The sequence below is a fragment of the Nicotiana tomentosiformis genome, chromosome 10, assembly GCF_000390325.3.
Source record: "Nicotiana tomentosiformis chromosome 10, ASM39032v3, whole genome shotgun sequence".
Lineage (NCBI taxonomy): Eukaryota > Viridiplantae > Streptophyta > Magnoliopsida > Solanales > Solanaceae > Nicotiana > Nicotiana tomentosiformis.
The window spans coordinates 36,708,634-36,724,440 of record NC_090821.1 but is presented as its reverse complement, the minus strand read 5'-3'; the positions used below and the strand labels follow the sequence as shown (position 1 = coordinate 36,724,440).

Sequence of the window (15,807 nt, the reverse complement as noted above, 5' to 3'; positions counted from 1 at the left end):
ATCTTCAAATCCCGCAACCATCGAGAACAACAACAACAGTCAACATCTGCACGCAATGTGCAGAAGTGTAGTATTAGTACAACTGACCTCATGTACTGAGTAAGTAACAAACCTAGCCTTAGGTTAAAAGTAGTGACGAGCTTCTACCAAGGTCGGGTCCAAATCCACAACAGTTAATAACGACATAAAGCAAATAATACCAGAAGTAACTCACAGATAAAATGCTCAGTCATATCATGATTTCAGCAATAATAGTTCTTCCTTTCAAGTACATCAGTGAAAACCCAAATCTTTTGCCAAAGTTACCAAAAATGTGAATAAGTTTGAAAACAGAAATTTTTCCAAAATCCTTTCAATAAGAAATAAAATATCTCATTTTCTTTTCAGATAACCATTGTAAAACAAATGCATCACTATGCCCATCTGTCAACAAATGTGAGAAATCATGAATAATGTGATACCGTACAGCATGAGGAAAATACATCTCTATGCATATATGTCATGTGTGCATGTCAATGCAATGTATCTCAGAGATTGTACTCATGTACTCACCCTCTCAGAGTACTCAATCTCATTGTCTCGCGTTCTCTCTCACTATGCTCACACACACACAATCACTCAGCGCTATACAATACCTGCTGCGGCGTGCAACCCGATCCCTGTTTATAGTCGACTGCGCTCACTGGGGGTGTGTACAGACTCATGAGGGGCTCCTACAGCCCAAGCGCTATAAGCACGGATAACTCACGTGCTGTACGGACAACTCACGTGCTGCACGGCCAACTCACGTGCCGCACGGCCAACTCACATGCAATAATAATATAAGGATCCGCACGGCCAACTCACGTATTGCACGGCCAACTCACGTGCTATAGTATAATATAAGGATCCGCACGGCCAACTCACGTGCTGCACGGCCAACTCACGCGCTATAGTATAATATAAGGATCTGCACGACCAACTCACGTGCTATAGTATAATAAAAGGATCTGCACGGCCAACTCACGTACTATAGTATAATATCTCACATTTAGGCCCTCTGCCTCACTCAGTCATAAAGCTCTCCAGTCTCTAGAGCTCTCAACAATCATGAAATCAGCCCAAACAACAATGATATGACACATCAATAATGAACAATAGAGACTGAGACAAAATAATCAAGTAACTATGACTGAGTACAAAATAACAATTTAAGAAAATAATTCAACATGTACACGACCTCTGTGGGTCTCAACAATACCAGCATATAGCCTAAACATGGTTTCTAACATGACTTATAGTCAAATTTCCACAACACATAGAGAACACATAATTATCAACAAGTTATTCAACTTTACAATTTTCACGAGATGTACCAAGTCATAATCCCCTCGGTGCACGCCCACACGCCCATCACCTAGCATGTGTGTCACCTCCAAAATAATCACATGATACAAAAATTTGGGGTTTCATACCCTCAGTTTCAAGATTAGAAGAGTTACTTACCTCGAACAAGCCAAATCCAATGTCGAGCAAGCTAAGCAATGCTCCAGAAATTCCATTCTGCGCATATCAACTTCCAAATGGCTCGAATCTAGTCACAATAATTTGACTCAGTCCACACAATTTATAAGAATTAATTCCATATCAAAATGCTAATATTTTTCACAAAATTCGAAATTACGCCCCAAAAATCACTCGTGGGGCCCATGTCTTGAAATCTGACGAAACTCACAAAATACGACAACCCATCCAATTACAAGTTCAACCATACTAATTTCACTTAAATCCGACTCCAAATCGGTATTCAAACTTGAAAAGTTCATTTTTGTGACATTATAGAAATTTCCTTCTATTTCTCTTGAAGATTCAATAATCTTACACCAAAAATGAAGATTAATTCATGGAATATAATCACAAGGGAGTTAAGAACACTTATCCCAATTTGTGTGGAAAATTTCCTCTCAAAAATCGCCCAACCCGAGCTCCAAAATCCGAAAATGGGTGAAAATGTTAAACCCTCGAATTTTAAGCTTCTGCCCCAGCAATTTCCGCACCTGCGGAGAAGATTTGCGCACCTGCGCATCCGCTTGTGCGAGCAAAACGTCGCATTTGCGGACTCCACTCGCCTGCCCAGTTTCCGCTTCTGTGCGCATCCGTCCGCATCTGCGCTCACGCAGGTGCATAATTTTCCCTCGCACCTGCGACCAATGCCTCACAGCCCTCTGCCCGCATCTGCGCTCCTTCTCGCGCAGGTGCGATTCCGCACCTCGCTTCAGCGCACCCCTGCTCGCACTTGCGAGCTCACTCCTGCGACTACTTTTCCGCAGGTGCAATTACACCAGAAGGCTTCAGTTCCAGCAGTCTTCCAAATTCAAAAAAACAACCCGTTAAGTATCCGAAACTCACCCGAGGCCCTCGGGTCCCGGTCCGAACATACCAACAAGTTGCATAACATAACACGAACCTACTCGAGACCTCAAATCATACCTAACAACCTCAAAAATACGAACTACACACGGATTCAAGCCTAATAAATTTCCAAATTTCCGAATTCTACAAATGACGCCGAAACCTATCAAATAACGTCCGATTGACCTCAAATTTTGCACACAAGTCACATTTCACATTACAGACCTATTCAAATTTCTAGAATCGGATTCCGACCCCGATATCAAAAAGTCAAACCACCGGTCAAACTTCTCAAAAATTCAACTTTCGGCAATTCAAGCCAAATTCCACTACGGACCTCCAAATAATTTTTCGGACACACTCCTAAGTCCAAAATCATCATACAGAGCTATTGGAATCATCAAAATTCGAATCCGAGGTCGTTTACACATAAGTCCGCATCCGGTCACTATATTAACTTAAGCTTTAAACCTTGGAACTAAGTGTTCCAATTCTTTCCAAAATCTCACTGGACCCGAACCAATTACCCCGGCAATTCACACAACAACTATAAAGTATAATTTGAGCAGTAAATGGAGAGATGAGGTTGTAATACTTAAAACGACCGGTCGGGTCGTTACACCATGTATTCAAAAAATAATTATGCCTGATGTGTTATGAGCCATTTAAGCATTTGAATTTATGAGACATTTAAGCCATTTAAGAAGAGGTATGCTCGAGGTCGATCGATGATTGGGTGGGGAGTCTTAACTAAGGATAAAGCCCAAGAGTTGGTAGGGAGGTTATCGACTCTGGGAGCCTGGAGGAGTAGTCAATGACGGTGAACTGTGTTAGGGAGGCGACGAGAGAGGTGTTAAGGATATCGAAGGGTTACTCTGGTAGGCATCAAGGCAACTGGTGGTGGAATGACATAGTCCAAGGCAGAGTGGAGGCGAAGAAGGTAGCGTATATGAAGTTGATAGGGAGCACAAGTGAGGAGGAGAGGAGAGCAAATAGAGAGAGGTACAAGGTAGCGAGGAAGAAGGCGAAGCTGGCGGTCACGGAGGCTAAGAATGCAGCGTTTGGTCGCTTGTACGAGGAATTGGGGAAAAAAGGCAGGGATAAGAAGTTGTTTTGGCTGGCTAAGGCGAGGGAGAGGAAGGCTCAAGCTTTGGACCAAGTGAGGTGCATCAAAGACGAGGACGGTATAGTATTGATGGGGGAGTCTCAGATTAAGCAGAGATGGTAGACGTACTTTCATGATCTTCGTAAGATGAGTAGGGGAGGGGGGATGTTGTGCTAAGGGATATGGGGCATTCGGAGAGTCTCCGAGACTTTAGTTATTATAGGCGCATTAAGGTGGAGAAGGTAGCGGGGGCTATGCGTAAGATGAGTAGGGGAGGGGGGATGTTGTGCTAAGGGATATGGGGCATTCGGAGAGTCTCCGAGACTTTAGTTATTATAGGCGCATTAAGGTGGAGAAGGTAGCGGGGGCTATGCGTAAGATGAGTAGGGGAAGAGTGACCGGGCCAGACGAAATTCCGATTGAGTTTTGGAAGTGTGTGGGTAGATCAGGCTTGGAGTGGCTGACTGGGCTGTTTACACTATAAAAAACGGGGGTGATTGTGGCGGCCGAATATGCAGTGGCGGTTCAGAACCGCCATAATGGTCACTAATGGCGGCTTACGAACCCGCCATAATCGCTTCCGCTAAAAGGTTTAATACAGCGGTTTCCTTTTAACCGCCGCAATATGCATAGTTAAGAACGACTGTTTACTTTGTTGATTGTGGCGATTAGTAACCGCTATAATTGATGTCTTTCAAGTTATAGCCAGTTTATACTGCCATAATTATAATATATTTAATATTAATTTTTTAATTCCACATTTAGATCCTTTTTACTGCACAAAATCCATCATAATATGTAATCAAGCACCCATCATAGAAATTAACATAAATTATAGAGAATTAGATAAGCAAAATATTCATCATATTAAAACATAGGTGCCCAAAATCCATATCATCCAAGATGCAAGTTTAAATTGGAGAGAGTTATTCACCAATTACAACACAAAAAAAACATAGTTCATCCTAACTAACAATCACAACACAAGAAAAACATAGTTCATCCTAACAATGATTACTAATTGTCATTTGCTCCGTTTTCATTGTTACTTTCGTCAAAGGATCTTCTGGGCTTAGTTGGTGATGGAACGCCATCTCCTAAATTGGGTGCCTGAATAAAAAAACTAATTAATAGTCTCAAACTAAGTAGCCAGTGCTAATTAGAAGTACTCAATGAATTCAACGGTCATGGATACCCCTCTTTTGTTAAATAACAGATTATACAAAAAAGGATATAGAAAATATAATAGCAATCAGACTCAATTACTATTTGCTAAAGGACTATATTAATAACATATAGATTGAAAACAGCATGAAAGTTTTGGAAACCGAGTCATATCACTTCCATATGCAATTAAAGCCCTTGCCAGACCTTAAGCTCATCTCACTCAATTAAGGAGTAGCGATACTTAATCAAACAGAATGTAGCGATACTTCACCTATTCATTGCCAATAGCAGCTTTCCAAAACAAAGTGTAATAAACTATCAGACCCCTTATGATACAAGAAAGCAAAATAAAATCTAATAGCTTCAATATAAACCGAAAATTTCCATAATCAAAATTAAACCTGAAGAATTATCAAAATAACATCATAAATTCTTCAATACAATGTCATCAGACATCAACTACACACTCAATCTTACCTTAATTGTAAACAAACATAGATAAGATCATTAAATTTTCTTATCTTACATCCAGAACTTGAACAGTAATGATATACTAGTATATGAATTCTCTGATTGGGTTTGTTTCTAATTTAAATATAATCAGTTGAGTATATGATTCCATTTTAATTGTATACAAACATAGATGATACCATTATGGATTCTTTGCTTCCTTTTGTTATCTTATATTATGGAGTATCAAGAACTTGAAAAACATAATGAGACGTAGCGTAGGAACTCTTATCATTTTTTTCTTATACATAGAACTAAACTCTTCCTCCTTAGGTTCTGGAATTGTATTTTGTTGGATGCTCTTACAATATATTCAACTCTGTTCTTCCAAATGCAATAATTCTAAGTAATAATTTATGGTCATATAATTAAGACAGATAACAATGACATTTATTGGAGAAATACTAGAAAGTCATACTCTTCTTAAACCTAACCACCAGGATTAGAGATAGATAACCAAACAATATTTCAAAAACACAAACATCAAAACAGAAAAGCAGTAAAAAACTGCCTTTCTCATAATAAACAAAATTATCTGATAATAGATTCCAATCTAACTTTAAACATATTGTCAAATTGAATGGGCAAACAAAGAAAAAATAAATACTTGTACCTATGGAGGAGTCGGAAATAAGTGAGCAAACTCCTCGGGATAATTCCTATTTTCATTTGAAATAAGCTAGTTAGCGCATTTAATTGTGATCTCATATTTGCCATCTCTTGCACCCATTGTGGAGGTGGAGCACTAGCGCTAGATGAGCCCATATAAGAACAACCACCTCGGCGTGATATTTGCTTGAATACTACAGTTGGAACTGCACCCATGCCTAAGCCTCGAATACGGCCAGGGTGCTCGGGACCGAAGACTACACCAAGCGCATCATTTAGTGAAATTTCTGCCAGAGTTTCTGGTCTCTGTCTTCGAATTTCTTCAATTCTTTCCTACACGAGGGACAAAATATATTTACAAAAGGAGAATCTATAAAACATTAAACAGTGCTCCAAGTATGTTCAGAAGCAGACCATTCAAAGTAATCGCCCTTCTTTCAAAGCTGAATCTCCAAATAAGAAGATGGTCAACAGAAATTACTACAGTTACAAACATTCCAAAAGAGGATCTCATAAAACCCGCACACCATATACAATTGAAACCAGTAAAATTATTTTGACTAAGATCAAGAACCCTCAACCTCTTACACTGAAGCAAACTCATAGGAACAGACCCATTCAAGAAATTCTGTGACAAATCCAAAGTTTGAAGATAATTTAACCTCCCAACTTCAAAAGGTATAACCCCAGAGAACAAATTCCCATAAAGAACCAAACTTTGCAAACCTTGAACTTTAAATAACTCAACAGGCAAACTACCAGAAAACGAATTACTCCTTAAATTAACATGTCTAAGCTCAGATAAAGATCCAAGACTAGAAGAAACAAAACCAATGACAGCCAGCGGAGAACCAGGCTAGTATTTCTTACTCACAAGCAGTGAATAGATGTACTTTTCTGCACATGAATTTTTTTTCATACATAAACATGCATCTGCTTTAAACACCAGAACATGCTGACAACTAAACTGCTGACAACTACACTCTTCACAGCAGTATTTTGTTAATAATCACAGTTGCAATGCCTAGAGAAATAGGAAGTTTCAGCAAGAGATAATATCTACTGTACAGCTACCTCCTCTGAGGTTTCTGACTGATTCAAAGTTGCATAATGGACTCTGCACCTAATGATATCAGACAACAGTTCCATATATAAAAATATCTATATATGGAAGACTAAAGCACCAAATAACACTTACCCCAATCTCCCTAGCTTGATCATTCACATAACTCCCATCTTTCCTCTTATGAGTCTCAGTCCACACTTTACCTCGATCAACTTCTTTCCCCATTTTCTTCTGAAATTTTAAAAAAGTAAAATTAATTAATTAAGAATATATTAATACAAAGAACGTATCAGTAAGTACGTCATATTAAACTACCATCAAATCCCTTCTTCTATCCAAACTCATAGCACCACTAGTATGGGGAAGTGTTTGTTGTCCTCGAATCCGTTGATTTCTCAAGCAAAGCGCCTACGAGTCAAAATAGGAGAATTTCTGTTAGATATAAAAAGCGACAAAGGCCCAGTTGCATTAAGCAAAATGAAAAAGGGAAAAAAAAAAGAAAAGAAGCCACAGCAGTGGCGGAGAAGAAGCAGCAGAGACAAGCAGTGAAACAAAGAGAAGAAGAAGAAGATGAACCTTTGTTTCCTCTTTTGAACGATAGTTAACATACAATGCCCATTGGTCCATGGGAATGCCTTCCGGAGCATTCTTGATGATATCTTCTTTACTCAATAATGGATCCTCAGCCTCATGCCATAGTTTAAGCAAAAAAGTTGGTTCAAAGCTTTTGAAGAATCTGTACATAGAAGGGAACAACTTGTTCTGGGAAAAACAAAAAATACAGCATGCAAGAACTACTTAAAAGTTCATATATATATATATATATATACACACAAGAACTTGTAGTGACTTATCATGAACTAATTAAATTCAAGTATGAGTATGTTAGTCATTCTATTACAAAATTAACAGATCAATGATTCTGCAAGACTCATACTTGCAGATGCACATTGCAACTGAACATTAACAAGATGCAATTTAGTGAATTTAGAGATTAGAACATGTCAGTACATATTATCTGCAAATTTCAGACAAATCAAGTGGAGATCACTAGGGGAGGTTATTTATTTTAGTGAAAATTGTGACTGGAAAAAACTGTTCCAGCAGAAAGTGGAGCACTAGGTATGTCTATTCAATAAGAGACATACAAAATTAGGAATCTGTCGAAGTAATACCACATCATCATAGATGCACAAGAAGAATATGTTGTTCTTTTGGGGGATAAGTTATACTGTCACAGTGATATTACTTTACTTTTCAACAGGTCTAATTTTACCTATAGTTACCATAACATAACATAGCTTTGAAGACGTTATACCACATCAAGCTGTCTACTGATACTGACATAGCATCAAAATTGAAACATAGCATCACAGTTAAATACAGAAAGCATAGAATGAGATCGAACACTTCTGAATAAATACAGGGACATCATGCATGGTGCGATGGTCCTCTAGTAAAACATTATAACATCACAGTTAAAAGATACATGTTTATTCACTAAAATTACAACACTTCTGAATTTATAATCAAAATGAATTGACAACTGAAGAGCAGCCTAGATAATTATAATACAGTACAAGAATAATGCATACCTATCAAATTGTTCACTGTCGACGTCGATCCCAATAGCTTCAACTACCTATCAAGCGCATATATAATAATTTAGGTTAGTATTAGATTGAACAACAGCTAAAAATATCAAAAATAAGTGCATGTATTTCAAATAGAAAAGAGAAATCGATAGCTAAACCAATGAAATCGACGGCTAAATCAATAAAATTGACTGCCAAAACGGTGAAATTGACAGAAAAACCAGTGAATCGACAACTAAAATCAATGATTTAAACTGATCTTCATTCAATACACATACATGCACGCCTTAAATCAATGAAATCAATGCCTAAATCAGCAAAATAAAAAGCCAAATCAGTGAAATTCACGGCTAAGATTAGTGCTTTAAACTAATATCCATCCAATACACACACATGCACGCCTTAAATCAGTGAAATCAATGGCATTTTGAAAGGAATTACACGAAAGACTTGAAACGAGTATTTATCATAAAAGGACTATTTATAGACGAATTGAAACACATTACCACATCTAAACGGGTTGAAATCTAATCTCCTTACAAAAAGCTAAATGATTTGGGAAAATCGTTAAACGATTTGACCTTAAACATTTGGGGGAGTCGTCTTTTTGAGAGAGAAAGAGAGAGAAGGCGTAGAGATCGAGGGCGGAGAGAGAGAGAGAGAGAAGAGCGTAGCAAATATTTAAACCAGGGGAGTTCTGTTTACTATATTAAAATTATGTTTTTAATATTAAACATATAAGCGGGGAGTTCTAAATTAAAGAATTATTAAAACAGTGGGAATTAGTGGCGATTTTGAACCGCCGTAATTAAAAAATGAACGGCCGTTTTAACATATGCCCTAATGGCATCTGGAACGCCGCCGTATTATGATCTATATTGTGGCAGTTTTGTTTAACCGCTGTTATTTAACCACCGCAATAATTCCGATTTTTTATAGTGTTAATATTATTTTCAGGACGAAGAGGATGCCGGATGAGTGGAGGTGGAGTACAGTAGTACCGTTGCACAGGAACAAAGGTGATATCTAGTATTGTAACAACTATAGGAGTATCAAGTTACTAAGTCATACCATGAAAGTTTGGGAGAGGGTGGTGGAGGTGAGGGTAAGGAAGACAGTGTCTATATCCGACAACCAGTTCGGATTTATGCCGGGTCGTTCGACTACAGAAGCTATCCACCTTATTAGGAGGTTGGTAGAACAGTACAGTGATATGAAGAAGGATATGCACATGGTATTTATTGACTTGGAAAAAGCATATGACAAGGTCCATAGGGAGGTGCTCTAGAGATGTCTGGAGGCAAAGGGTGTGTCGGTAGCTTACATTAGAGCGATCAAGGACATGTATGATGGAGCTAAGACCAGCGTTAGAATTGTAGGAGGCGACTCGAAGCATTTACCGGTTATTATGGGGTTACACCAAAGATCTGCGCTTAGCCCGTTCTTAGTGATGGATGCACTAACACATCATATTCAAGGGGAAGTACCATGGTGTATGTTATTCACTGATGACATAGTTTTGGTTGATGAGACGCGAGGCAGTGTTAACGAGAGATTGGAGGTTTGGAGATAGGCTATCGAGTCTAAGGGTTTCAAGTTGAGCAAGACTAAGACAGAGTACCTAGAGTGCAAGTTCAGCGCTGAGTCAAGGGAAAAAGGCATGGACATGAGGCTTAGATCACAGGTCATCCCCAAGAGAGCTAGTTTCAAGTGCCTTGGGTCGGATATACAGGAGGACAGATAGATCGACGAGGACGTCACTCACCATATAAGGGTGGGATGGATGAAATGAAGGCTATCATCTAGAGTCCTGTGTGACAAGAAAGTTTCACTGATATTTAAAGGTAAGTTTTATAAAGCGGTGGTTAGACAGCTAATGTTGTATGGGGAAGAGTGTTGGCCGGTTAAGAACTCTCATATCTAGAAGAAGAAGGTAGCAGAGATGAAGATATTGAGGTGGATGTGCGGGCACACCAGAATAGATAAGATTAGGAATAAAGATATTCGGGAGAAGGTGGGCGTGGCCCCTGTGGATGACAAGATGTGGGAAGCGAGGCTCAGATATATGGTTCGGGCACGTGCGGAGGAGAAGCCTTAGGTGTGAGCTGTTGGCTTTGGTGGGTAAGAGAGGAGGTAGAGGGCGGCCTAAGAAATATTGGGGAGAGGTGATCAGGCAGGACATGTCACTATTGCAGATTTTTGAGGACATGGACCTTGATAGAAAGGTCTGGAGGTCGAGCATTAGGGTTATAGGTTAGGGGTAGTGGAGCTTTTTCTACTTATTACTGGGGGTGAGGCTGGTTTTATAGGGTTGTTCTTTGACGGCTAGTGGTTATTGTTGTGTCCACACTATCCTTTATATTTTTCATAGCTCCAGGCCTTGATTACTAGTTATTGTTATTGCATACCATCTATTTTATGGTTTTTATGATGCTGTACTATTTCTATGGTTTCTGTTGATGATACTGATATATTGTCTCTTCTTGTTTTATTTCTGTCCTCCTAAGGCGAAGGTCTATCGAAAATAGCCTCTCTGCTCCATCGGGGCAGGGGTAAGGTCTGCGTACACACTACCCTCCCAGATCCCACTTTGTAGGATTTTACCGGGTCGTCGTTGTCGTTGTTGTTGTTGTTGTTGTTGTTGTTGTTTGCTTCGTCTATAAGTTGGCCTGCTGGTATAACAGTCTCTATTTTGAGTTCTCTGACCGATGTACCCGTACATGAACTATACTTTAGTTGTGCCATTGATGCATTACGGAATTGTGGTGCTTACTTGCTTGTAAGTTTTTTTTTTTAAAAAGGGAAGCGTTTTGTAAATTTTCTTGATTTTAATACAAAGATTGCATAGATTTCGTGTGGAGGGAGACATATTCGAGGTTGATGTATTTTAACCTTCAGTTGGTCCTTGTTTAGTAGAAGTTGTACATAGTCGGGCAATATCTTGTCTTGTAAAGTTAGAGTGTTGTGAATTCTATGGGTTTACCCATGAAGAGGATGTTCTTGTTATGATAAAATAACCCCATCGGCTTTTGTAGCCTTCTTCTTCCTTACTCTTTGTTACTAGGTCCTCCAAATCCTTCATATCCACCCTATCTAGCAGCATAGTTACCGCAAATATTCACAAATTGTTTTCCAACCAAGGGTGGAATCAGATTGTAGGGGAAAGGACTTAGAGGGTGGCAAAGATAGTGAACATGTAATGTCATGGGCAGCTTTCCATCCATACCCAATGACCCCTTGGATGCTCCCCATGGCGTTCCGGCAAGCCTCCCAATGCCTAGTTCCATGGATGGCCCCGATGTCTTGGCCGTGCCAAGTGACAAGCGCGCCTGTGCCTCTATCGCCTCATCGATAGCCCTCGCCAGTGCCCAGCCGCAGGCAGATGCCAACAGCGCCGCACGCGCAGACTCTGATGCTAAAGAAAAGGTTGCTGCCAATGGACTAACTTCTACCTTGTAGGAATCTAAATCCTTTTTATTGTAAATATAGAGTAGTTTTACTTCCCGTATTTCCATTACGTCTCTCTAGCTTAGTTATGTCAAGTCCTGTAACTTTGGTTTATTTTTTTAAGCATTATTAGGGGGGATCAAGTAATCAAACTTTCAAGCAAGCAAACAATTCTTTGTATTGGTGTCTCTCCCCCTCGACACTGTGTTGCCTTTTTGTAATAGCTTTTATTAATGCAATCAAGCTTTCTTTCATTTTTATTCTCTTTTATGTTCTCTCAATTGCTCTTCACATTGATTTTCCCGTATGACATTGATAGTCTCATCTAGCGTACAGAGAAGACCCCAGTTGGCGGATAGTAACTGCACGAACATCTGTTGCTTAGCCTTACGTCGTCCTTCCAAGAAATTTTAGGAAGGCGCCACGTATCAGTTGGAATCAGAGCCTAGGCTTGACATTGAACGTGGGAACATATTGCCATTACCATCACTTCTGACCATGGTGAATCATGGGGACAACATTGTGGCTCTTGAAGAGACGGTTAACGTATTACAACCTATCGTGAATATGATGCCTGATCTAAAAACCAACCTAGTGCAAAGATTGGATGACCTGGACCGCAGGATGTGGCAGGACAAAGGTGATATTGCAAACATCAGTCGCGACTCTGAAGGAGACCGGCAAACGACAGCCACAGAGGCAACCAAAATTTTCAGTAAATTCGAGGGCCTCCAACAGGAATGGACCGAGGATTTAGCCTATAGGGAACAAGAGGCAGACAAGGTGACTGCCATGCAGCAAACCATAAATAACTTGACGGGTCAGCTCAATGTTGTCAACGCTGCATTATAAGGCCTACTTTGAGGAGGCGGAAACCAGATCGGGGGTGCTGTGAACCTCGCCCATGTGGCACAAATGTTGAAGATTCCTAAGCCAAAACCCTACAATGGGGCTCGAAATACCAAGGAAGTGGATAACTTCATCTTCGACATCGAATCAGTACTTCGATGCCGTGGGGGAGTTAGAAGAAGCAAAAAAGGTAGCAAATGTTGCCATGTATCTTTAGGGTGATGATAAACTCTAGTGGCAGGTGAAATACGAAACCATTAGGGTAGGTGAAGATACTCTAGAGACATTAAGAGACCTGAAGGCAGCCGTATGCCTACATTTCTTCCCCAAAAACGTGGAGTACAATGCCCGAAAAAAGCTCCGGGAGCTCCACCAGACCAAGTCAGTATGTGCGGGAATTCTCTGCACTCATGCTGAACATACAGGATATGGTGGATAAATAAAACTCTTCACATTCCCGGAAGGTTTGAAACCTTATGCCTGTATGGAGATGCAAAGACAAATGGTCGACACTTTATCAAAGGCAATCCAAACAGCGGAATGCCTTGGGGACTACCAAGTGAAAGCTCGGAAAGATAGGCCTCAACCGCCTCTCCAAGGAGGATACAAAAGGGGGCCAACCTAGAAATGGTGGCCCTAGCAGAAGTGGAGGAGATCAAAGTGCAACCAAATCTAAGATTTCTTCCTCAGGCAGTAATAGTGTTGCGTCTCACAACAATGATCGGAGGAGGAAGCCCCCTTCAGGATGCCATCATTGTGTACTTGGGTGTATGTTCGGATTGAGGATCGGATCACCCGAGAGCATTTAAGCGCTTATTATGGAAGGTTGGTGTTTTGAAGGCTTAAGAATTTCCTAAGTTTGGTTTGAAGTGGACTTTGGTGTTATCGATGTCCGTTTGAGTTTTCGAGCCTTGGGATGGGTTCGTATTGTGATTCATGACTTGTACGCAAAGTTTGGCGTCATTCCAGAATATTTTGGTATGGTTCAGACACGTTCGTCAAAGTTTGGAAGTCTGAAAAGTTTTAAGAAGGATTTTGGTCGTTGATTCATAGTTTTGATATTGTTTGACATGATTTGAGGCCTCGAGCAGGTTCATGTCATGTATTGGGATTGGTTGGTATAATTGGACGGGGTCCCGGGGGCCTCGGGTGAGTTTCGGACGGAATTCAGATCGATTTGAGTCTTGATGGAGTTGCTGGGAATTTTTTATGCTGGTGCAACAGATTCTACGAAAGTTTGGTCGCAGAAGCACGGTGAGGCTCGCAGAAGCGGCTTGGGCAGCCTAGGCGTGAAGTCGCAGAAGCGGAGGCGAGCAGCGCACCTGCGTGATCGCAGAAGCAAGGAGATGGTCGCATGTGCGGTCTGGGCGAAGCTGGGCAGTAATCGCAGGTGCGAAGGGTTGTCCGCACCTGCGGGGCCGCAGATACGGAGAGGTTTCGCAGGGGCGAGAATGGGATAGGAAGCCTAGGGGTGCATGAGCAGAAGTATATTCGCAGATGCGGATACGCATGGGAGACCGTAGATGCGGAAGTGGGCTAGAAGTCCTGGATCGCAGAAGCGATGGGAAATCCGCAGAAGCGGCTACTGTACCGCAGATGTGAAAGGTCGTCTGGGCAGAGGTGTTCTTTTAAAAGCGGGGCTTGGCCCATTTTCTCTCATTTTCACTTGGTTGGGGCGATTTTGGAGAGCTTCAAGGGGAGATTTTCATCAAGTAACACAAGGTAAGTGATTCCCACCTATTACAAGTTAAATATATGGTTTGTATAGGGATTTAGTCATGTAAATTCGTAGAAATTTGGAAATTTTGGTAGAAAACCTAGAATTTGGTATTTTTGGATGTTGACCACGAAATTGGACATGAAATTAAGAATAAATTATATATTTGAGTTCGTGGTGTTATGGGTAAGGATTATCTTCAAAAAAATTCGGAATCCGGGCACGTGAGCCCGATGGTTGACTTTATCGACTTTTCGAGAGGAGTTGGGAATTGCTTAAATTGATTAATTATGGGTATTAGAATATATTTTGATTGGTTTGCACATTGTTTGAATAGTTTTGGATTGACAGACATTGGTTTGAGGTGTTAGAGAGGCTTTAGAGCCGGTTATGGAACTTCGGAGCGAGGTAAGTCTCATGTATAACTCTGTGAGGGGGAAACTACCCCTAGGTGATGTATTTGTTATATGCTACTTGTTATGGGGGCTACATATGCACAAGGTGACGAGATTCCGTACGTAGCTAGATCATGTTTTGTCCGGGTAGACTTAGGTTCCCGCCATGCTATAACTGTACTATTTATGTTGTCTCTTGCCTATTAAATCCCTTTATTTTCTATTACGACTTGAGAATAGACTTGTGTAGAGTGATAGACTTGCTATTGTAGAGATTTGGCAGGGCTTCATGATAAGCCGCAGATTAATTATACTCTCCTTACGAAATTCTCTCGCGTTATGTGTTCTCATCGAAAGGTTTCCTTTAAAATTTATAACTCACACGCCTATTCGTGAGTGAGGTCAAGGACCCATCAAAGCTTCTTATTCTAATGGGATCATGACGTTCCCCTCGACAGGATAGATACATCTATGGTTCGTCCTGTTTGACCCTCGGTAGTAGGCACATTATGATGGATCGAGCCGTACGTCTCGGCAGAATTGTGTACCACACTCTCATAGGAGCAGGCCATTCGCCTCGGAAATACAATAGATGTATCTATGGTTCGACAATATTATGATGGATCGGGCCGTATCGACATTTCTATATAATACTCTTATGAAATCGTGCGTAATAATTGATAAAAAGGTAGTATATGTGTGAGTTTTCCTGATTTGAACTGTGGCGACCTATCTGGTGAGGTCCATTATATATACTACGATTGAGGAAGTAACTACTAGCTGAGAGTTTGAGTTATTGCTGAGAGGAGAATTTTACCACGCATTTATACTTGTTATTTCGTTTATTTCCCTGACTCACATCTGTTTACTTCTATTGTATCTGTCTTATTGGACCACTAGTAAGTGTCGATGTCGACCCCTCGTCACTACTTCTTTGGGGTTAGGCTAGATACTTA

The 15,807-nt window shown here is 40.5% G+C and overlaps 2 protein-coding genes across 3 annotated transcripts; one reads left to right on the top strand and one right to left on the bottom strand.

Annotated features, from left to right (window-relative positions):
• Positions 1-3,205: 3,205 nt before the first annotated feature.
• Positions 3,206-3,619, top strand: LOC138900013 (uncharacterized). Its single transcript, XM_070186713.1, has one exon. The coding sequence runs from the start codon at positions 3,206-3,208 to the stop codon at positions 3,617-3,619; it is 414 nt and encodes a 137-aa protein (XP_070042814.1).
• A 724-nt stretch (positions 3,620-4,343) lies between these two features.
• LOC104101253 (uncharacterized) lies at positions 4,344-9,045 on the bottom strand. 2 transcript variants are annotated; one of them, XM_070187667.1, is made up of 7 exons: positions 8,950-9,045; positions 8,444-8,490; positions 7,425-7,584; positions 7,164-7,256; positions 6,981-7,079; positions 5,787-6,115; positions 4,344-4,606 (listed from the first exon to the last, which is right to left on the bottom strand). In XM_070187667.1, exons 3-7 carry the CDS (start codon positions 7,473-7,475, stop codon positions 4,594-4,596), a joined length of 585 nt encoding a protein of 194 aa, XP_070043768.1. In that variant the 5' UTR covers positions 7,476-7,584; positions 8,444-8,490; positions 8,950-9,045; the 3' UTR covers positions 4,344-4,593. The 2 variants fall into 2 exon arrangements, with proteins under 2 accessions (XP_070043768.1, XP_018627976.2); XM_018772460.3 differs by lacking the exons at positions 8,444-8,490; positions 8,950-9,045 and having other exon boundaries at positions 7,425-7,935.
• Between the last annotated feature and the right edge of the window lie 6,762 nt (positions 9,046-15,807).